This window comes from Doryrhamphus excisus, chromosome 10 (assembly GCF_030265055.1).
Source record: "Doryrhamphus excisus isolate RoL2022-K1 chromosome 10, RoL_Dexc_1.0, whole genome shotgun sequence".
Lineage (NCBI taxonomy): Eukaryota > Metazoa > Chordata > Actinopteri > Syngnathiformes > Syngnathidae > Doryrhamphus > Doryrhamphus excisus.
The window spans coordinates 12,563,325-12,587,244 of record NC_080475.1 but is presented as its reverse complement, the minus strand read 5'-3'; the positions used below and the strand labels follow the sequence as shown (position 1 = coordinate 12,587,244).

The following is a 23,920-nucleotide window of genomic DNA, read 5'->3' as shown; positions in this document are numbered from 1 at the left end:
TCCCCCTTTCCTCTCATATTCCACACTCCACCTCTTCCTCATGTCTACCATATAGACACTTTTACCACCCAGTCTGTCAGATGCACTACAGTCCATCACTAACCCAAAATTGGCACTGATAGCCCAAAACGAAGACTATGGGGGAAGCAAGATCAAGACAAAAAAAAAAACATATCCATGAGGTAAAGTGTTTGAAACATCTTGTCTTCTTCTTCTCTCTCCTCAAAGCTACCATAAAGTTCACTGGCTTCCTGCACTTGGACCAGGTGGAGGGACAGGAAATGTTCTACACCCCTGAGATGGAGGACCCCAAGTCTGAGCTTTTTGGCGAGACAGCCCGGAGCATTGAGAGTGCTGTAAGTGCATTAATGAATTTTTTTTAATTTTCCATGTAAAAGAATCACAAATGTTTATCAAGTAACCCTCATTTTAAATGGTAACTGGAAATGGAATTACCAGACTCATTACTACTCACTACACAATTGGCAGGAAGCTGGTGTTGATTAATGCTAAGCAATTACTGTATAACTGGCTTTGCTGTAAATATTCCATTTGGAGTAAGTTAATCAAGTTACTGAAACGCTACACACACTGGATGCCGACCGTGCTTGATAATTAACCTGCTATCTTATTTATACATTCAGGGGTTACCTACGGCCACATCTGTTATTAACGGTTGCAATTGTTTGCCAATTGTTTCCTTCTCTAGACCACGCAAGGAGTGACTGTAGACGACTTAGCGCTTAGTTACTTAGAGGCCATTCATTGAGATAGAATGGGATACTTCAACCTCTTCAGGTTTCATTACAGCTTTTTTTTTTTTTTACACACCTAGCACTGCTGAAGTGATGGAGGGGAATGTATTTACTTGTAGGCTAGAGTAGAGTATGCATTCACATTAACAGCAGCAGCGTCTGGCTGATGTTTGATGTTGGATCAAAGGCGTATTGGCAAATCCTTTTAAGGCTATGTGTCGCTATTTTCACAAACACTGGCATCACACAAACACATCTGGGGTAGTTTCAAAAGTTTTGTTGGGGGTAAAAAAAAAAAAAAACGAAAGCATTTTTGCTGGAGACTGAATGAACAGCATTTTTTTGTTGGCAGGTGACAAACCATGCATTTCAGAAATTGAATATTAAGGAGGATAATTGGGTAAAATCATTTTCACACAATTAAATACTGAAGTCTTCAATACAGGATAAGAAGTATTTTTTTAACTTTGAAAATGGTTTGGAGTGCATGAGAAAGTGGGGGGGGAAAACATATTGCACAACGCAGCATCGACAGAGCTAATGTAATTGCGGTAAATAGCAAACTGCTAGGCTAAAGTGCATGCAGAGGTAAATAAAGTTGCTGGATGCTGACGACTCATAATAGTTAAAATGCAGTTACTGCCATTTTGTGGAGTTAATTTAAAAAAAATACATCCGGTTGCCTACAGAAAGAAGTTTCAGGGGTCAAAACGCTTGATGTCGGATAGCGGGAAGCACAAATCCAAGGATATACAGAATGAATAGGTGCAGATTCTGGAAGATCTAGAATCGTTTCTTTGCGGGTTATTGTGTGTAGCTGCTCTACAGGAGTCCACAACTCAATACAAAGGGTTGAAAAATGAGCATAATAGGTTCCCTTTAATGGCAATGTTCTTACCTACAAATACTATGTTGCTGGGACATTTCAGTACTGCATATCTTGTGATCTTGTCAAATCATTGAGATGGTACAAAGAGGACACAGAGTATTTATTTGCTGAAATTTGCATCAGAGGCAGAGAGATGTGGCACCTTTTGCCTTTTATACAGAACCCAATGAGATTGCCACATTTGTGCGGAGAGTGTGTGTGCTTTCACACAGCGACACAGCATCTTGCAATCAGATAATCAGATGCTTGGCGATGTTGGCGGTGTTATGTGGAAATATGGAAAGTAGCAATCGCATTCAACAGTGCCGTCGAAGTGATTCAAAATTCACTCCTGTCTCACAAGAGACATTCTGGTCGTACGTCTGATTGTGTAAAATTGCCAGGTCATCTTTGTAAAAAAAAAAGGCGACTTTTACTGGCTTTATAATGGGGGGGGCTCGATGCACTGCTTTCAAGAGTTAGTGTAGCGTTGCCGTATACTATCTGAGAGAAATGCTTTTAACTATAAAAAGTAACAGCTCCCTGCCTTTTGGTGCAAAGATTACATTGTAAAAATAAATAATCCAAACATATTAAAAAAAAGTCAAAGTGCTTACTAAAACCGGAGCAAAAAAAACAAAAAAGTATGAGCACAAGAGGAGAGAACTTCTTTGAAAAGTTGACAAAAAAAAATAAGCGTGGCCAAAATAGCTGCTTCTATTTGCTGCGACGCCTGCAGAGACAATATAAAGCCATCATCCACTGTGTGTTTGTCTCTGTCATCATTGTCACTTTAAACAAACCTTGTCAAGACATTGCTTCGCTCCTCTGATGAAAAAAGGCCATTTGTGTGTGTGTGTGTGTGTGTGTGTGTGTGTGTGGTCGGTCACAACATATCTTCAAGCTGTTGAATTGCAGTCTCGAGCATCCAGTGGGACCTAATCTACCGTACCTCAAAGCAACGTGTGTGTGTGTGCTTGTTAACACTTTTAGCCTGTACGTCTCTGCCGCTGACATCTTCCATCATTTACACACAACACGCTGGCCACAAGCACACATACAAGAAAGTCAATCTTAAGACAAATGCATTCTGCTGCCGAGGTACAGTGTCCTACAGAGACATACTTAGACATACTTAGACATACAACGTACGCCGGTCATTAGCATAATGCAAATGTGCAATATTTCCATCACTGCCTCTGTTACTACGTCAATCATATTTATTTATTTAACAACCCATTACATTACACTCATATGTGACTTTACTCACCTGTATACACCAGTCATTATTTGCACTATGACCCATCGATCATTGCACTAAAATTAAGATATCTGCTCCTGCATATGCTCCTGTGCAATACTATGTGTATATTCTGGATATCTTGTATATATATTGTATATATCTTGTTAAATTGTCTTTTTTACTCTACTTTATATACTTTTTTTGTTTTTTAAACTTGACTACTGCACTGAAAGGAGAAGCTCTCCAATTTCGTTGTACATCTTGTATAATGACAATAAAGGCCATTCCATTCCATGGTTGCACCCGTCTTTGCCCAGTTTCACCCATTCCTCTTGGGATGGTATTGAACCTGGTGATGAGCGGTTCCTGGTTTTCTACAAACCTAACGCCTGGCATTCACTGCGAAGAATTCAATTTTTGTCTCATTAGACCAGAAAATGTTGTTTCTTATGGTCAGGTGCCTTTTGCAAAGTCTGGACGGGCTTCCATGTGCCTTTTACTCAGTAAGGAATGGTATCTAGCTAGCTAGCTCGGGGAAGAGTCCTGGTGGTTGATCAAGTTTACCAGATCTGGGCATTTTAATAATCACAACTTTACTCCGGTTTCCTCCCACATTCCAAAAAACATGCTAGGTTAATTAGCGACTCCAAATTGTCCATAGGTATGAATGTGAGTGTGAGTGGTTGTTTGTCTATATGTGCCCTGTGATTGGCTGGCCGCCAGTCCAGGGTGTAACCCCGCCTCTCGTCCAAACACAGCTGGGATAGGCTCCAGCACCCCCGCGACCCTTGTGAGGATAAGCGGTAGAAAAGGAATGAATGAAAAAACCTTAGTTGAGATTTTGGTTGGGCTGCACGGCGGTCAAGTGGTTAGTTCGCAGGCCACACAGATAAGAGACCTGAGTTCAATTCTTCCCTTGGTCATCTGTGTGGAGTTTGCATGTTCTCCCTGTGCACGCGTGGGTACTTCAGTTTTCTCCCACATTCCAAAAACATGCTAGGTTAATTAGCGACTCCAAATTGTCCATAGGTATGAATGTGAGTGTGAATGGTTGTTTGTCTATATGTGCCCTGTGATTGGCTGGCCTCTCGCCAGAAAACAGCTGTGATAGGCTCCAGCACCCCCGCGACCCTCGTGAGGATAAGCGGCAGAAAATGAATGAATGAGTGAACTTTTAGGAATAAAGGGTGTGTATGTTCTCCATGAGTTGCATTATGGACTATCCTAACTGGCCTTTTTTTGTAGCAGAATGTGGTTGTATTGTCTGCAAATAATATTTTCAAAATCTTTTCCAGATGTTTATGTATAGATTAAACAGTTGTGGTCTCAGTATTGATGCCTGAGGTACGCCACACAATACATTCAAGCTTGTAGATGTGTGTTATATATTGCCTTCCGTCTGCTAAGTAGCAAGGCTAGTCCTCCGTCTTCATAGCTTTCTAATTTTGTAATCAGGATTTTGTGATTAATTGTATGGCCCTGTTCAGTTTGCACCAACGGTACAACACAATATCTGTAAATCCAAGATTGTGACTTTCAGATTTCTTGGGAAGAATCATTATATGGGACACGATGATGGGCTTAATTCATGTTTGGTTTGAAGAGAGAGCGGAAGATGGGGGAAGGGGTGGAAAGTAGGTTAACAGCCCCCGTGGCAGGTAGACTGTATGTGAATGTACAAATCAAAATCGCAAGAATACAGAAGGAATGTTCTTTTTTTTTTTTTTTTTTTTTTTTTTTTTGCAGTAAACGGTGACCCACATTTTTCAAGTTAAAAGTATGGATAGAAGCTAGCATGAATAGAAGCTGCACTGAATGCACATTCTGAGGGAAAACCTAATCAGAAGCATGACATTTATCTTCAAGCTCTATCCCTCCTTCTTCATCTCACGTGGAGCTAAATGTCACTTTCTTCAATCACCGCCATGCTTTCCAGCACAGAGACTATACAGTCCGTGTAGTGATAGGATGGCTCATTTATTATCTGTCCTCCGCACCTCTCACACTTTTTTTCCCCATCCTCTCTTCTTTTATTCAGCTCAATGACCTATTCAGGAAGTCAGAGGTCCGCAAAGACTTCATGAGCGTCCGTGTCCGTAACCTGGCTCCAAGCAACTCCATCCTGGCCTTTGTGGAGGCTCATTTCAAACCAGGTGAGACGAGAACCGGGTTGAAGTGAGCAAGTCATGCACGCTTTTATTTCATCATGTCTGGACTACTGACTACTGTAATGCACTTTATTCTGGAATTAGCCAAAAGTCTCTCTCCCGCTTACAGTTAGTCCAGAACTCTGCGGCACGGCTTTTAACAGGAACCAAAAACGAGGAGCACATCACCCCAATGGTTGCCTGTTCGCTTTAGGATTGATTTTAAGATTTTATTGTTTGTTTTTAAGGCGTTGAATGGGCTGGCCCCCCAAATACATTTCGGACCTCATCCAAAATTTACTCTCCAGCGCGGTCACTGAGGTCCGAGGGGCCAGCTCCAACTTGTGGTGTCTAAGACGAGACTTAAGACCAGGGGGGGGACCGAGCCTTTTCTGTGGTTGGCCCCAAACTATGGAACTCTCTCCCCTCCCAAGTAAAAAAAAAAGGCCCTCCAACATCGAAAGCTTTTAAGTCTCGTCTTAAAACCCACTTTTATTCTCTGGCTTTTAACTCGGAGTGAGTCGTATGGTCCTGTGTCTTTTAGTTCTTCGTTTTTATTGTAATTGGTTTTATTTTTTTATACTTTTATTGCTTAGTTTCTTGTTTTTGAATGATCTTTAAATGATCTTTTAGTTTTGGATTATTACTTTTTATTTTTAATAGTCTGTGCAGCACTTTGGAAACTCTGTTTATACAATTCATTCATTCATTTTCTACCGTTTTTTTCCTCACGAGGTTCGGTGTCTTTAGGCGAGAGGCGGGGTACACCCTGGACTGGTCGCCAGCCAATCACAGGGCACATATAGACAAACAACCATTCACACTCACATTCATACCTATGGACAATTTGGAGTCGCTAATTAACCTAGCATGTTTTTGGAATGTGGGAGGAAACCGGAATACCCGGAGAAAACCCATGCATGCACGGGGAGAACATGCAAACTCCACACAGAGATGGCCGAGGGTGGGATTTGAACCCTGGTCTCCGAGCTGTGAGGTCTGCGCGCTAACCACTAGACCGCCGTGCCGCCTCTGTTTATAAAATGTGCTAAAATGTACAAGACGGGTTCATTATTCATATAGTGGCAGTGAAGGTTGCGGAATGACTGAGGTTGGTGCTTGTGTATCTTTCATATGTACGAGCAAGCAATTATTTTGCTTCTAGTTTTCACCAAAGTCTCATAAGTCCTCCTATAGCAGTGGTCGCCAAACTTTTTGATACCTGGCCCGTGAACCCGCACGAGTTATTTTGCTTGTTTCCTAAGCTAAATAAATTGAAATTGAATATTTTACATAAACATGAGCTATCGCATGATCGCCAACAAGTTCCAACTCGCTTTCACATTTAGAAAAAGCGACAGGGAAAGCTCTAGTTTCACCATCCCAGGTGTCTCCTTTCATTCTGAGCAGCACTTAGCGTCCTTCATACCCAGGCTAACGGCCGCCGTTATGCGACTGTCCGCTATGGCCAGTAAAGCACCAACATCTGTGTCAAACAATATAAGAGCAATTCATCTGGAAAACCCAGCAGGTGGAGGACAAGTGGTCTCCTGAGGGGACACGCTCCTTCCTCCTGCCTGTCGGAGGCTGATGTATCAACTGTCTTCTTTACTCTGGAGATCTTGCACCGAGTGGATATGCCTCTTTTTTTATTCCAGACACAAGATACACAGTGGAGGACATTGAGGGAGCGTTGCTTAAACAGCTGAAGGTGTCCAAGGAGACCAGCATCGCTGTCAAGAAGCCAGTGGACGAGAATATACGCTTCAACAATTATGGTAAGAAAAACACTCATCGAATAATAAACACATGCAGACAGCCGGTGCAAAGTTGCTGGATGTTGACCCCTCATGATATAGTCTGCCATCTTGTACGGTTAATGCGAAAGGGGTTTACGTGCCTATCCATCACTAGGTTCGCGGGCATGCTGGAGCCTATACCCGCGAGGGGGCGGGATACACCCTGGACTGGTGGCCAGCCAATCACAGGGCACATATAGACAAACAACCATTCACACTCACATTCATACCGATGGACAATTTGTAGTCGGCAATTAACCTAGCATGTTTTTGGAATGTGGGAAAAAAATGGAGTACCCGAAGAAAACCCACGCACACTCAGAGAGAACATGCCCGAGCTGGGAATCAAACCCTGGTCTCCTCGCTGTGTGGCCTGCGCGCTAACCCCCGGGGGTCACGCTATGGACAATTTGGAGTCACCAATTAACCTAGCATGTTTTTGGAATGTGGGAGAAAACCGGAGTACCCACGCATGCTCAGCGAGAACATGCAAACTCCACACAGAGATGGCCAAGGGTGGAATTGAACTCAAGTCTCCTATCTGTGTGGCCTGCGAACTAACCACTCGTCCACCGTGCAGCCCAACCAAAATCTCAACTAAGGTTTTTTCATTCATTCATTCATTTTCTACCGCTTGTCCTCACGAGGGTCGCGGGGGTGCTGGAGCCTATCCCAGCTGTCTTTGGGCGAGAGGTGGGGTACACCCTGGACTGGTGGCCAGCCAATCACAGGGCACATATAGACAAACAACCATTCACACTCACATTCATACCTATGGACAATTCGGAGTGGCCAATTAACCTAGCATGTTTTTGGAATGTGGGAGGAAACCGGAGAAAACCCACGCATGCACGGGGAGAACATGCAAACTCCACATATAGAGGGTGGAATTGAACCCCGGTCTCCTAACTGTGAGGTCTGCGCTGTACGATTAATACAGTATAATATATTTTTTTGTAACATTCACCCTTTTCATTTGCAGGCCTCTCCTCCATGCCCTTCTACACCACCACCACCGCGTCAATCACCACTCCTGCTCCCACCACCAGACATCTGGTAACCTCCCCCTACATCACCCGTCGACCCCCGGGCACAACCCGCAGGCCCAGCACCAGCAGACGGACCACCACCACTGCCTCTTCACCGGCTGTCACCACCACGGCACAACCCATCATCACCACAACAGCGATGCCCCCCACCACCACCGCCGCCGTTGTCGCTCATGTGTGGGACAGACTACACAAACACCACAGAGCCTGCGAGTCCCATCCTTGTCTCCATGGCGGAACATGCGAGGAGGACGGAAATGAATTCAGCTGCAAATGTCCTGCTGGGCGGGGGGGGCCTGTGTGTGAGAAAGGTAAGTTATAATAACTGAATGTCTGAATGTATATTATATATAATATATTATATTTTTGGCCCAATCAAGTCGTCCTCCACAGAGAGGACATGAGGACACATTGATGGAGAGCTTTTTTTTTTTTTACTATCCATTGTACATAATGTACTTCTCTGTCCCCTCTTACAGTAATGAAGTACTTCATCCCATCTTTCGGAGGCCAGTCCTACTTGGCCTTCCAGACCATGACCGCCTACCACACGGTCCGCATCGCCATGGAGTTCAGGGCTGCCGACATGACGGGCATCCTGCTCTACAACGGCCAGGACGGCAAGAAGGACTTCATCTCCCTGGCACTGGTTAATGGCAAAGTGGAGCTCAGGTAAAAACTTGTTTTTTACACAGTAGAGTTGCAGTAAAAGTAAATCGGAAATGTATTCACTGGTGTTGATTAAAAAGAACCCAGTCAAGCGACACTTACTGCAAAAGAAAGAGTACCCTTAACAAAGTATATTAATGGATCCTTATTATACAATTATACTATAACCTATAAAAAGGAGCCTTAAAATAAGAAATAAATTAGAGTATATTATAGAATGTCAATTATCGAACATCCTAAACCTGGCCAAAAATTTTGAGGAAAAAAAAACGAATAAATATTATGGACATTATTATGGACATTGAACTGAACATTGAACTGAACATTGAACATATTGCATGACATCAGTGTATCGCACTGGATTTTAGCATGCCTCACAGGAATTTCACCAAGCATCCAAGGTAGAAGAAGCATAACCACACATGCGTTTAGCTTTTTCTTTGACTTTTATTCATGATTTTCATATGTGTTGTTATTTAAGACCTTAAAAGGATGTGACATACAGTGGATTCTTGATTATCAAACTGCCTAAATCTCATAAAATTCTGACAATCCAAAAAAAAAAACATTGCGGAAAAATAGGCCATCACTCCCAAAGAGGTGATGATGCAACTCCACAATCAAGGAGTGCATGTTTGGTGCAGTTTTAACATGAAAAAACAGCCAGAAGTGCATTTTCTAAGAGCTCGGCCTGCATCTCTCCCATTGAAATACATGCTCAGAAGCAACCAGGAAGTGAAAAGGCATCTCACTGTGTTGTGTGAAGGGGGTTTACGCATCTATCAATCACGAGGTTCGCTGGGGTACACCTGGGACTGTGGCCAGCCAATCACAGGGCACATATAGACAAACAACCATTCACACTCACATTCATACCTATGGACAATTTGGAGTCGCTAATTAACCTAGCATGTTTTTGGAATGTGGGAAAAAAAATACGGAGGACCTGGAGAAAACCCACGCACGCTCAGAGATAATATGCAACACACAGAGACGCTCGAGCGGGGAATCGAACCCTGGTCTCCTAGTTGTGTGGCCTGCGCGCTAACTCCTAGGGGTCACACATTGAAGGGAGATTTTAACATGCACACATACAGTTAAATTGTGGTATAATTACGGGTGCTCCGACTGATTGTCCACCAATTGGTATCGGCCGATACTTACTATAAAAGGCCAATCCCCTCCGCTGAGCAGTAAGATTCCACTGGTGAAATAAAGCTAGTTTTACAATGCTCGGCTTCTTTTTACACTTGTGTGACAACAATGTCATTTCCATGTCAAAAAGCAAGACGTGCCAGCGGAATTTAGGACTCACATCACCTCCGCAAATTGAAATTCCTTCACCTTGCAGCTGCGCCTCTGAGCACAGATAAGACTAAAAACAAATAGGAGGCAGCGCGATGATGAGGCACGTTGCAAACAACAGCGACGAGTAAATAAATATTGACAGAGAAGGTTATTGGATAGAATTTGTAGGTTAAAGCGGCGAAAGTAAAAGCGGTTCGATGAACTCTATGCAGATGTGGTGGGATGAAATGTGCGGAAAGTGAGCTGGAATATGTCACATCACAATTGTACACTTGCACAATGTAATAATAATGTCGGAGAAGCCAATTTAAGTGCTATGTCGAAGCCGCTGATATTACCACCCATGGTACTGCAAATCCAACAACATATTATTTATGGCAAATGGCAGCACATAGTTTGGATGATAGCTCTGTTTTTTTTTCTCGAGAATTTGTTCTGTGGATGAACGGTTGACACAAAAAGAGGTTATGAAGTCTCATTACAGTCACATTTCCAATGACAGAGATACTTATTGTTGTACATAACGTTACGCCTGCTTAAAATAAAATGGGTGCTACTATGGCTTGTAAAGAGGTTAACTGTAGCTCTGTTGTCACCATGGCAACCCCGATTCGCCTACACTACCCGTTTTAGGTGGACCAGCAGGGTACTTTTTGTTATGTTGGGATCATCCTTGCTGCAGTGCTGACTGTTCAGGGTGGTGTGGAGTAGTGTTGAGGATTTTTTATTGTTTTTCATAATTTTTGATACAGGATTATAATTTTTTTTGTCCAAAAAAAACACCAAAGTAATTATTTTCAGTGAATCAGGCAGGGAAAAAAACGCTTTTTAACATCATTAGAGCCCTGGACATATGAAATAACATCCTTGTAGTCACCTTTGCAATCGTATTACCCAATACAGTAGATATAATCAAAGAGAATAAGCCATTTAAGACATAAATAAGACTCCCACTCGTGTGTTGCAATAAATGTGTTTCGAACGTGTGAGCAGGAAGTGACATCGGGAGTTCAGAGTTAAGTTTGGGTCACGGCCGCAACAGTAGCTGTGTTATTTTGATTATTATTGTCATGGTTATTATGTTATTATGACGCTCAAAGAGAGCTGGGATAGGCTCCAGCATACCCTAGTGAGGATGAGCGGCATAGAAAATGTATGGATTGATGGGATATTATGCGTTTATTATTTTTTATTGCACCTGTTGTGAGACAATTCAAACCTGCAATAAAAGCCTGCTGAACAGCCCAATGTAAAACTTACATTACTGACACCTGGTGACCAGTATTAAATACTACATACAATAAAACTAATGGAATGTCTCATTAATAATAATAGTTATTCGATTTAAAATAAAATAATTTTTTTGTTGTTTGAAAATGCTGAATTTTGGCCAAAAAAACATTGCATTTGCTTCAATATGCATCTTTTTTATATTATAAAATATATATAAATATTTAGATATTATATATATATAATATTTATATTTTTTATATATGATAATATATATATATAATATTTATATTTTTATATTGTATTACACCACTAAAGAGCATGATTTATTAATTAACATATGTTTCAAAAATGCTGAATTCTGGCCAAAAACATTGCATTTGCTTCAATATGCATCTTTTTTATCTTATAAATATAAATATTTATATATTATATTATATATATAATATTTATATTTTATATATACGATAATAATATTTATATTTTTATATTATATTACACCACAAAAGAGCATAATTTATTAATTAACATATGTTTCAAAAACCCTGATAGAGTAAAGATGCAGAATTTGAACCGCGATGTGGCGACGGATGATTGTATTATTAACATTTGTCCTTCTTTAGGTTCAACACAGGTTCGGGGACAGGCATCGTGGTCAGCAAGGTGGACGTGACTCAGGGCCGCTGGCATCAGCTCGTGGTGACCCGCAATCGTCGTAGCGCAATTCTCAGCGTGGACAACGAGCCTCATGTGGAGGGCGAGAGTCCACGCGGGACGGATGGCCTGAACCTGGACACCGACCTTTTCATTGGAGGAGTACCAGAAGAAATGAAACAGGAGTAAGTGTCTTTTTTGTTGTTGTTATTATTTAGGAAAGTTCCAAATGCAACCCTGCTGCCGTGGTTAGATTCTTTTGCGATTGAATCCGGCACTTTTAACATCTTCTTCTGAACCATCACATTTGTTTTTTCCTGTCTCTGTCCATTCTGCTAATGGATCCTGACATTTTAATCCGCTATGGAGTCTTTATTCATATGTCTTACTTCCAAAGCCTGAGGCAATAATTGAGAAATTTGCGCTCATGTAGTGAAAAAGATCAAATTTGACATTTTGCATCATGATTTTTGACACGGAATGCCTCTCTGAACAGGAGAAAATAATAGCGTTAGACAGGTTATATCTGGATGTTTATATTTAAACTAGAAGCGCATTGCTTGGAGATGACCATAAAGTATCCCACCAGACATCTTCTGGGATTTTTTTAAGCAAATGTATACAGAACAATTCAAATGTAGTTAATTTTGTGATTAAATTATAACCCATAAAACAATATTGATGGTCATTACTTCCTAAAATTAAATACTGATGACTCCTCCTTCTCTGTCTTGTGCAGCGTACGGGAGCGGACCACCGTTGCCTCAGGTCTTATGGGCTGCATCCGACTGCTGGACGTCAACAATCGGGTGCTCAACCTGCAGGAGAGCGGCGGCGACAGTCTCTACGGCAGCGGCGTTGGCGAGTGCGGCAACAACCCCTGCCTGCCCAATCCCTGCAAGAACGGTGCCACGTGTCAGGTCAAAGAGGCTGAGATGTTCCACTGCCAGTGCAGCAAAGGATTCTGGGGTATGTTGACACTGCAACAGTGTCATCCATTGATTCCATTTGATGTAACAAAGGCCTACGCCAACGGGGTGTGGCCAGCGGAGAATTTTTGTGAATGGCACAGCCTGGCGCACCCACACTTCCGTCCCTCCCACTGACTTAAGTGGCAAAGAGGGAGGAGAGAAGGCGTGAGAGGGTTTAACACAGCCGAGTGTAATCTTAACCAATCAAATGAACGCCTCTCATTGCCTGTAAATGCGCAGGGCACACCGGACTGCACATCAGATGTCGCAATGCGCATCCATTTGATGTAACAAAGGCCTATGCCAACGGGGTGTGGCCAGCGGAGAATTTTTGTGAACGGCGCAGCCTGGCGCACCCACACCTCTGTCCCTCCCACTGACTTTGCCAAATGGCAAAGAGGGAGGAAAGAAGGCATGAGAGGGTTTAACACAGTAATTTTAACCAATCAAATGAACGCCTCTCATTGCCTTTTAAATGCGCAGGGCACACCGGACTGCACATCAGATGCCACAATGCGCATCCATTTGATGTAACAAAGGCCTACGCCAACGGGGTGTGGCCAGCGGAGAAGTTCTGTGAACTGCGCAGCCTGGCGCACCCACACTTCCATCCCTCCCACTGCCTGAAGTGGCAAAGAGGGAGAAAAGAAGGCATGAGAGGGTTTAACACAGCCGAGTGTAATCTTAACCAATCAAATGAACGCCTCTTGTTGCCTTTAAATGCGCAGGGCACACCGGACTGCACATCAGATGCCACAATGCGCATCCATTTGATGTAACAAAGGCCTACGCCAACGGGGTGTGGCCAGCGGAGAATTTTTGTGAACGGCGCAGCCTGGCGCACCCACACCTCTGTCCCTCCCACTGACTGAGGGAGGAAAGAAGGCATGAGAGGATATAACACAGTAATCTTAACCAATCAAATGAACGCCTCTCATTGCCTTTTAAATGTGCAGGGCACACCGGACTGCACATCAGATGCCACAAAACTAAATGACATGGCCTTTTATTTTGGTTATAAAAGAAGTAAACCCATGCAATCAATAATAAGATAGTCCTTCACTTTTGCCAAATCCTCCCGAGAACACATTGACAGTTTTGATTCGCTGAAGAGTTTCTCGGACAAAACCCCCGACTAGCCTAATTTGATCATGTCTCCCTTTCCTGTGGTGCTGTTTGCTGTTTGTGAACACAATCAAATGCTCGAGTCCAACACAGACATTGAAGATGTTGAGACTTGGACAGAAAACATCCACCAAATGCTCAGTAATTGCCCTTTGGCCTATCTCTCCTTCCATATCCCCTTCTTGTTGTTCCTCCGCCTGCAGCAGCTTCCAGCTAACAAGCATCTCAAAGAGAGCACAGTTAAGAGCAGACAGCAGTGCGGTCTAATCATGCGTGGACCCCCCCTCGCTGTTTGCACAAAGTTTTTGGCCTGAACCAAGTTAATTGACGGAGTAAACTTTTGTGTCTTGTTCTAAAAAGGGCTTAATTATTCCCACATTGGGTACACAGGGTTTTTTTTTGTGAAGAAGGCACCTTTGTGCTGACAAGATCCAATGAAGCACCACCCAGCAAGGGGTGTCATGGTTCAATACTTACCTCCGTTTTCAAGGAAAATTTTGCCCATTGTGAAAATAGTCTGTGAATCATGACCACACTTTTTTTTCTTTTCTGTTCATTCTAATGAGCCAATGAGCTGATTGGCTGAAGGGAGGAAATAATACCTTGTAGCTTGTAGCCCCATCCCCTTTCCCTGAAAAATGGCAACACGTAGATTTTATGTTAGCCGTTTACGTATTTCACCGGGAAGTGTTGACTTTGATGATGAAAGAGGGTCTTCAACGTCTGGCTCCGCTTTGCCACGACTGGACTCCACTGTAGTCGACCCATCCGTCTAAATCAGGGGTCTCAAACTCAATTTACTTGGGGGCCACTGGAGCTCGGGTCTGAGTGAGACTGGGCCGCATCAGGTTTTACAAAAAAAAACGCATTTATTAAAAACAAAAAAATTAAAAAAACTTTGCTTTGGTTCCAATTTTCTACAAGAAAAGCTCTGATAAAACATTCCACTGTTCTCAAATAGCTTACTTTTTATTTTTGTACACAAAATAAGATAAAAAAATAAATAAACAAATCAAGAATAAAGAAAATCAATCAATCAGTAATAATAAATAAATATAATAATAATAATAATAATAAAACGGCAAATAATAAAAACTTAAGAAACCACATATAGTTGGTGGGTAGACAAATTATTTTTTTCAGATTAAAATGAACAAAGCATTATTAGAGCCCTGTAGACATGACAAAACACGACTATAGTCACATTTATACTCTTTTTATTTACAACATATTGCGCAACTGCAGGGTCTTGAGACACATGCTAACTCGTAAACTAGAGAGCTAGCGACCTAAACAGTAGCCTTCAAGTTATTTCCTTTAAACTTAAATAGCCAAAAACTTACTACTTCCACACGGATAGGGAGGATAACTATTAACAGTTATTTAACCTTTAACATGAACATTAATCAAACGGAATAATTTTTTTTCTGGGTACATGATACCATACAGCATCCATATCAAACTTGCGCTGGCCGCACTAACATTAAACTTTCATATCAAGGCGGGGGCCTCAAACTAGTGTCCTGCGTCCATTCGTCCATTCGTCCATTCCCGGTCCACCGTGTTTTTCTTCTTATAAAGTGCTAGCTTAAGTTGACATCACCATGCATGGTTGAACGGAAAATTTTTAGATCCAAATGAGTAATTTCCATGAAAAAGTGGTTTGTTTATTTTAACTTTATCATTATTATTACTATGGATTGACCGATAGGGTTTTTTTGGGGGGCTGATACCGATTTTTTCCCATCACCCTTAGCCGATGGCCGATTTTGCTTGGGCCGATACTGCTTTTGCAGTATCAGATATATTTTATATATATATATATATATCACAAATATTATAGGTCTCATGTTTAAACAAACATTTATTGAAATGTAAACACTGAACACAGTAGGATTCAGCTTTCTTAAACACACATTTAAACAACATTATCAACTTTAAAAGGAATAAATATTCAACCACGTGCAAAACATTTCTGTCGTAGTTTTAAGTTTTATCTGGTATTGAGGTGATGACTGCTCCGCCGTAGTGAGACGCTAATCACTTAGAACTCAGTTCTGTACCCAACTTTCTGTACCGAAAAATCCAATTACTGATACATGTAGTTTTACAACCCGAGTACACAGCAAATTTAACAGGCTCTGAGTTCATTTCAACACTTTGAAATTGTCCCATGGCGTCCACTCCAAAAAATGTATGAAAGTCCTAGCTTTTTTACAACATCGAAAGTTTTTAGTCTAAGACCCGTGGTTCTGGACCTGCTCTTTGAAAACTAGTGTGAATTCCGATGTCTGCTTTAGGGAAGAACTGTGATTAAAAGAAAACACAATAAGAGAAGAAGAGGGTAAAAAAAACGTCCAGACAAACCCTGTGAGCTCAGCAAGGATGAAGCTCATTAAAGTGCTTCCTCACCACAGGGCTTTTGACTACTGAAGTAACGGCGAGGCCAAAGCACCAGCAGCCATTGGGGGCACTGAACCAGAAACATGGTCCTTCCCCTGTTTTAATTTACAAATCCTATTAGAACATGACCTCCATTACCTGGGCCTCCAATCAGTTGAACTCATTGTTGTGTTACGTTGTCTGTAGGTCCAACTTGTGCTGACGTCCATGACCCGTGCGAGCCCAACAGATGCCACCCGTCCTCCCAGTGCCAGGCGCTCCCCGAGGGAGGCTACAAGTGCGAGTGTCCCATGGGACGTGAAGGGAGGCACTGCGAGAGAGGTAAACAGTCGCCATGTCGAGATTTATATATATGTGTCATTAAACGACTTGTCCTCCAAGCAAGTCATTGCTTTTCTTCCTGTCACTCACACACTAGTGTCTCAACGGTTATTAGCAAGTTAGCAAACACACGAGTTATGATGCTAATTTTGAGATAATGATCCTGCAATGGATTGCAATGGAAACCACTTAAGTCAACCACATATGGACTAGCGGTGACCGGCGACCATATTGCACGCTTAGCCTAGCTGTCACTGGCTGTAGTTTGCATTGGCAACAACTCGCTAGCTAGCTGCAGCGAGGAAGATTTATATATATATCTGTCATTAAACGACTTGTCCTCCGAGCAAGTCATTGCTTTTCTTCCTGTCACTCACACACTCAACGGTCTCAACGGTTATTAGTAAATTAGCAAACTGAAGAGTTATGATGCTAATTTTGAGATCATGATCAGTTATGATTGTCTGTACATGTTTTATGATAGCAACAGTTTGATCCTGCAAAGGATTGCAATGGAAACCACTTAAGTCAACCACATACAGACTAGCCGTGACCGGCGACCATATTGCACGCTTAGCCTAGCTGTCACTGGCTGTAGTTTGCTTTGGCAACAACTCGCTAGCTAGCTGCAGCGAGGAAGATTTATATATATATATATATATATCTGTCATCAAACGACTTGTCCTCCGAGCAAGTCGTTGCTTTTCTTCCTGTCACTCACACACTAGTGTCTCAACGGTTATTAGCAAGTTAGCAAACACACGAGTTATGATGCTAATTTTGAGATAATGATCCTGCAATGGATTGCAATGGAAACCACTTAAGTCAACCACATATGGACTAGCCGTGACCGGCGACCGTATTGCACGCTTAGCCTAGCTGTCACTGGCTGTAGTTTGCATTGGCAACAACTCGCTAGCTAGCTGCAGCGAGGAAGATTTATATATATATCTGTCATCAAACGACTTGTCCTCCAAGCAAGTCGTTGCTTTTCTTCCTGTCACTCACACACTAATGTCTCAACGGTTATTGGTAAGTTAGCAAACAGAAGAGTTATGATGCTAATTTTGAGATCAAGATCAGTTATGATTGTCTGTACAGGTTTTATGATAGCAACAGTTTGACCCTGCAATGGAAACCACTTAAGTCAACCAGATATGGACTAGCTGATCAAGTCCCTGTGTTGTTTATAGTATAAAAAAGTGTTAACATCATCATACAACAAGCTTAAAATGGAGGTAAACCATGTCAGCAAACCCAATCGTCTTATGTCTCTGGTCAAAGTCACAAATCCCAAATAGCACTCTAGCTTAGTAAAATCTAAGCTTGGTTCCGAATGTGTGAACCCGACTAATATGACACTAATTCTCCTGGAGGCCTATTTACCCGAACACCCCTTGTCTTTTTAAGTGTTGTCAGTCTAGTTCTCAGTCTAGTTTTTGTCCACCAGGCTCGCTGCTTTTGTATTTTTTTTATCTCTAAATGTTGCCCGCCCGTCTGGGCGGCTGACTGACGCCACCATTAATCACGGCAGTCGGCGGAGGACTGACGCGATTATTCATCTCATTGATTTCTGTGTTAAAAGAATAAATAAATCAAAAATAGCCTTTTTGAGTGTGGGGGGGGGGGGGGTACTGTCGATAGCACGGCATCGATTTTAGCTTCACCTCCATCTGTTTGATTTGATTCACCCGCTAACTGGGACTCTCACTATTCCCGTTTTCTGAGTTCCCAGGGTTCATGTCACTATTTAGAGAATGGTAGCTATTGTGTTTACGTAGCTCATCCCGTCTATTTAGTTATCTCACAGAAGCAAAATCTCGACATTTGAATACTCTTAAACAGGGGTCTCAAACTCGTGACCTGCGGGCCAAATGCGGCCCGCGAGACGCTAGTTTGAGGCCCCCCACCTTGATACCAAAGTTTAATGTTGAAATGACAGCTTAAAGCTGTGTGCACACCGGACACAATTAACATGATTTTGTCCCGCCCATACTGTTACCCTACCCTGTTACCCCGCCCTGTTTTGCTTTGGATTAGCAATGAAGCTAAAGGCTTATGACGCTGGGTACAAATAAATGCAGGAAATGATTTGGAATAAAACGGAAAATACACGTCAAGATAAAGCATCTCATCAAACATGTCGTTAGTTACGACTCTGCTCCCAGATGGAACTGAGTACGATGCTAACTGGGTCAAATTATGCTAATGCTAATGAACCAAAGTACTGAAAAAGTACTGAAAAAGTGTAGGGTATAGCAGAAGCAAAAGCATTGAAGATTTTTTTTTTATTGATTTTTTTTCCAGTTTTTAATAAATGCGTTTTTTTTTTTTTTTTTTTTTTTTTAAACCTGATGCGGCCCGGCTTCGCCCAGAACCTAGCTCCGGTGGCCCCCAGGTAAATTGAGTTTGAGACCCCTGCTCTTAAAAGTACAATACAAATTTCAACCGTCGTTCTTGCAAGACGACGACAAAGACCTCCATGTTGTAATTTAAAAACACCGATTTATGGGTCTGTAGCTTTAACGCTAATCTGTTAGACGTGCTACAGCACACTTCCGATACACTATTGTGCGATCTCAGGTGAATAGTATAATGTGGGACCTTAGTCTTAAGGTCAGAGGTGCTATCATGACGATTCTTTCTTAGAAAAATTACTCATTGGTTGAGAGATGATAGATTTTTCTCTTGTTTGGTGCTCGTAAACGGGCTCTCGGGAGACATACTGTAAGAACATCATTAAAAAGTCCACTTTGCATCATTTAAAGAAGAATCCTACCACTGGAGATAGAAAAGCCCAAATTGAATGTTCCACATGAACAAGCAGGCTTTCAGCAGTATAAAATTCACATTTAATAGGCTTCAAATAGTGCTGAACGTCTTTTTCCCCCCACCCTGCAATGTGTCAGTCATAATCTGGGAATGAAAGAATACGACCAAATAAAGTCTCTGCTGAAATTACAATCAGCGGCTATTAATAGAACCAATCAGTTTAGTGCGTGATGTTTGTCTGTGCAAGTTTCCAGCTGGTGTGCGTCATCGTGATTCAGTCTTTTGGAACAACAACCTAATTAGCTTTCTCATCTCCGCCCGCCCGACTCAAACACGCTTACTAATTCCAACCCGTTACCGATTTATAGCGCCCTCGCTGTCTTGATGCTGTGGAGCGTGTGGGTGCATCGCATTGCGCCAAACACGGTGGTGGCTCTTGAATACTTAGTTAATGTGAAGTTGTTTCTTCTTCTTGTGTTGTATTTGGGCATCCTACACACTCATGCACTTTTTTTAAAAAAAAATTTAAATAGACCTGCCAGGATAAACTGTCTGCATTATTTCCAGTGGTAGTTCTAAGACAGTGCCACTGAGGAAAGGACAGGAAGCAGAACTGAAGATAGCAGAGATGATGATGCTGAGGTTCACATTGGGAGTGACCAGGATGGATAGGATCAGGAGGGACATTACATGTTAGAAGCCAGACTGAGATGGTGAATATATTGGTAGAAGGATGCTGCGTAGAGGCGTAGAGGAAGACCAAATAGGTTTATGGATGTAGTGAAGGAGGACATGAGGGTAGTTGGTGTTGACGGGGTTGGATGGAGGCAGTTGATTTCCTGATGGGAAAACCCGAAAGAGAAACAAGAAGAATTAAACTCCACATGTCCTCAGAGGCACGGCGGTCGAGTGGTTACCGCGCAGACCTCACAGCTAGAAGGCCAGGGTTCAATTCCACCCTCGGCCATCTCTGTGTGGAGTTTGCATGTTCTCCCTGTGCATGCGTGGGTTTTCTCCGGGTACTCCGGTTTCCTCCCACATTCCAAAAACATGCTAGGTTAATTGGCGACTCCAAATTGTCCATCGGTATGAATGTGAGTGTGAATGGTTGTTTGTCTATATGTGCCCTGTGTTTGGATAGATGCCAGTACCCCGCCTCTCGCCTGAAGACAGCTGGGATAGGCTCCAGCACCCCCCGCGACCCTCGTGAGGATAAGAGGAGGGCCTTCAGTGCAGATGCACCATACAACATAGTGCCGTTTGACGCCCCTGCACAACCTGATACTCCATTGTTCCATTGAAAGAAAACGAATGACATAGAATTCAAGTCATCATTCAACATCAAAACCTAACAATTCCACTGATGACGTTCTTATGCTTCCAGTGGCTGAGAGGAGAGGAGCTTACATGCCATTATTCAATGGCGACTCCTACCTGGAGTTGAAGGGTCTCCATCTTTACGGCCATGATCTACGGTAATTCACCAACTCACCATTCCACTGTTCCAAATGACCTGTTTGACCTCTGCATGTGTTTTTTTTGTCTGTAGCCAAAAAGTCAGCATGACTTTGGTTCTCATGGCCAACAACTCCAACGGTATGATCTTCTACAACGGGCAGAAATCAGACGGAAAGGGAGACTTCATCTCGTTGTCACTAAATGAAGGCTTCCTGGAGTTCCGCTACGACCTGGGCAAGGGGCCTGCGACCATCAGGTGAGCAGTCGGCGTGTCTGTGAACGTCACAATGCCTTGTTCCTGCTGCTAACTGCTATATTTGCTTTGAAATCATTCTACTCTGTTCCATAGAGACTTTTTCAATCACTTGAATAGTTTTTTCCAACTTACCTGATGAGCCAGCGTCCCAAAATGCCCGCAGCAATGCAATCAAAGTCTCTCCCTGTGTAAGCTGTCAGATAAATGCGCTACAAGAAAGGATTTTTGCTCTACAAACCCAAAAAGGACTAATAAAATGTTCCCAATGGAATCCAGTGGTAAGAAGTATGGATGCTCCGATGATCGATCAACCAAAACACGTGACCGTATTGCGTCTCGAATTGAGCTTGACACAGGCGACGCCAATCGATACCGTATTTGATGACTCCCTTACTAAACGTATTGCTGTTCGACTATTCGACTATATTGTTGTGTACATGATTAACCTAGCTGTCACTGGCTGTAGTTTGCATTGGCAACAACTAGCTAGCTAGCTCGCTGCAGCGAGGTAAACAACCAAGTTCCTCACCAGCCGTTGTCAATGCATTTGGGTCCTTCCAAGCGAAATAGCTGCTAGCTAGAATTATCCGTCTAGCCAGGATGGGTGTAGCTAGCTGTCACTGGCTGTAGTTTGCATTGGCAACAACTAACTAACTAGCTAGCTAGCTAGCTGCAGCGAGGAAAAGAACCAAGTTCCTCTCCAGCCGTTGTCAATACATCTGGGTCCTTCCAAGCAAAATAGCTAGCTAGCTAGCTAGCTAGAGTTATCCGCCTAGCCGAGATGGGTGTAGCTAGCTGTCACTGGGTGTAGTTTGCATTGGCCACAACTAGCGAGCTAGCTAGCTGCAGCGAGGAAAAGAACCAAGTTCCTCTCCAGCCGTTGTCAATACATCTGGGTCCTTCCAAGCGAAATAGCTAGCTAGCTAGCTAGAATTATCCATCTAGCCGGGATGGGTGTATCTAGCTGTCTTATGCTTTTTTTTCTGGCGGATTTTTCACTTCAAAAGTTTTTTTTTTTTCAGAAAAATTTTCTACCTCGATCCTAACATATTTTCTTTTCCTTTACAATCTATTCTTACTCTTTATTTCTCACTGGCTGGTATTTGTCTACTATTTAGGAGTAAAGAACCTATCCAGCTGAACGTGTGGAACACGATCAACTTGGAGCGTTCCAACCGCAAAGGAGAGATCATGGTGAACAAGAAGGATGCTATGCGAGGAGAGGCGCCGGTAAGCGTATCGTATACCGACATTTGTTTCCTGCAAATGTGTAATGTCCTGCTATTAGCATGCTATGCTATTAGTGGGTCTTTATGTGCTTACGTGCTTTGCCATCCTCTTATTGGTCCATCAGCTTTTTTCTACATCATTGCAACCAACTTTTAATCTGTACATTTACATAATAGGACTCCATTTAACCGTTCTCTTTGTGTCGGTTTACATGAGCATGATGTCATGTGATTTGTTTGCCCACTTTTTAGCTTGTTTATCGGTTCAAAGGGAGACGGGAGTAGCTAGTAGCAAAGGCTAGGTCACAATACCGTGTATTGGAACATATTCACCTGTGTTATCCTTGCATTTTAGCAACCAAGACATCATACAGCAGTAAATATAGCAGTAAATATCAGTATTTAGATTTTCCAGATAACCACGTGTGCTTATGAACATGTTGAATATGTGACTCCAGAACCTGTTTCCTCGGTTTTCTGGACATATTTTAGACAACACAAGACTATTATATATTGTTCAATGCAAGCAGAATATCATGCAATGTTTATATCATTAGTGCAAAAATTGCTGTTCTTGCAAGATAATTCTGTCATGTTGGCCCTGGTTTTCTATGCTAACAGCACATGATGCAACATCTGAAGCAGCTAATGCGGATGTACATGTCGACCGTTTGATCATGTGATTACTGCGTATCACAGAAGTTTGCCTATGCATAACATGCAGTGGCTTAAGTAGCATAAATGTCAGACAAACGGTCATATAACGCCACGGTTTGATCACATGACTCCAACAAACTTGTTCACCAGCCCCATTCCCGTAAATTATAGTCGATTTTGACTTCCAGGTCTAAACTTGTTGAGATGGAAACATGTAGGATAAATTGCATTTTCAGGCTAGGAATATTTGCATGTATTCATTTTGAGGGACACATTTTTTCTCTGTAATGAGTCTTTCATTTGTCTAAACCTTGTAATCTGGACACCCGGCCAATGAAAATAGCTCGAGGAGCACACGGTGGTGCGTCGGAGGTGGATAGTGGCGGCGTCAAAGTGCATCCTTCTCGATGAAAGTGAGCTTTTTATGCCAGATAAGCCCCTCCATGAGCTGCCCAATTACATTAAACGCTGTCATTTGCGTTTATGAACATGCGCTCTGTTAACTCTCATCATTTTCTCTCGCAAGCATTTATTTACCCTTGCTACTCCCCCCCTCCCCATCACCATCACCACCTTCTTTCATCATCCATATGGTAATCGCGTCTTACGCCGGCAATAGAAGCAGAAAATCTTATTAAAACAGAGGCAGAAGAAAGCAAAGATAAGTTCAGGAGGAAGATGGTGGTCTATAGGGGACTATAAGGGTTTGCACACGCAGACATGGACTAATATTCTGTAAATATGTATATATGATATTGTGTGTTCATCATATCAAGGACAGGCTCGGACAGGCAGCATGATGAAGTACGTGCCGAGAAAGGGGCGGATAATGTCGCTTGTTGAGGGACACCGCTTGTTCTTGCATGGTCTTCTCAAGCGCTGATGTGCACGTAAAGCTATCGTACTAATCTCACTCCTGCATGCTGGCACTGCTGCTTGTTTCATATTCCCCAAGTTGAGGCTTTGTCCACACCTAGCTTGTTTATTGTTTTGAATTCAATCAGAT

The 23,920-nt window shown here is 42.5% G+C and overlaps 1 protein-coding gene across 5 annotated transcripts in view; it reads left to right on the top strand.

The window, feature by feature from the left end:
- agrn (agrin) overlaps positions 1–23,920 on the top strand; it is a 238,539-nt gene that overhangs the window by 192,304 nt on the left and 22,315 nt on the right. For all 5 annotated transcript variants that reach the window (XM_058085205.1, XM_058085207.1, XM_058085203.1 and 2 more), the window contains 11 exons: positions 229–356; positions 4,905–5,019; positions 6,672–6,791; positions 7,795–8,172; positions 8,341–8,533; positions 11,692–11,907; positions 12,462–12,691; positions 16,408–16,542; positions 20,699–20,789; positions 20,864–21,028; positions 22,147–22,258. In XM_058085205.1, coding sequence (XP_057941188.1) covers positions 229–356; positions 4,905–5,019; positions 6,672–6,791; positions 7,795–8,172; positions 8,341–8,533; positions 11,692–11,907; positions 12,462–12,691; positions 16,408–16,542; positions 20,699–20,789; positions 20,864–21,028; positions 22,147–22,258 — 1,883 coding nt within the window. The remainder of the gene's footprint in view (positions 1–228; positions 357–4,904; positions 5,020–6,671; positions 6,792–7,794; positions 8,173–8,340; positions 8,534–11,691; positions 11,908–12,461; positions 12,692–16,407; positions 16,543–20,698; positions 20,790–20,863; positions 21,029–22,146; positions 22,259–23,920) is intronic.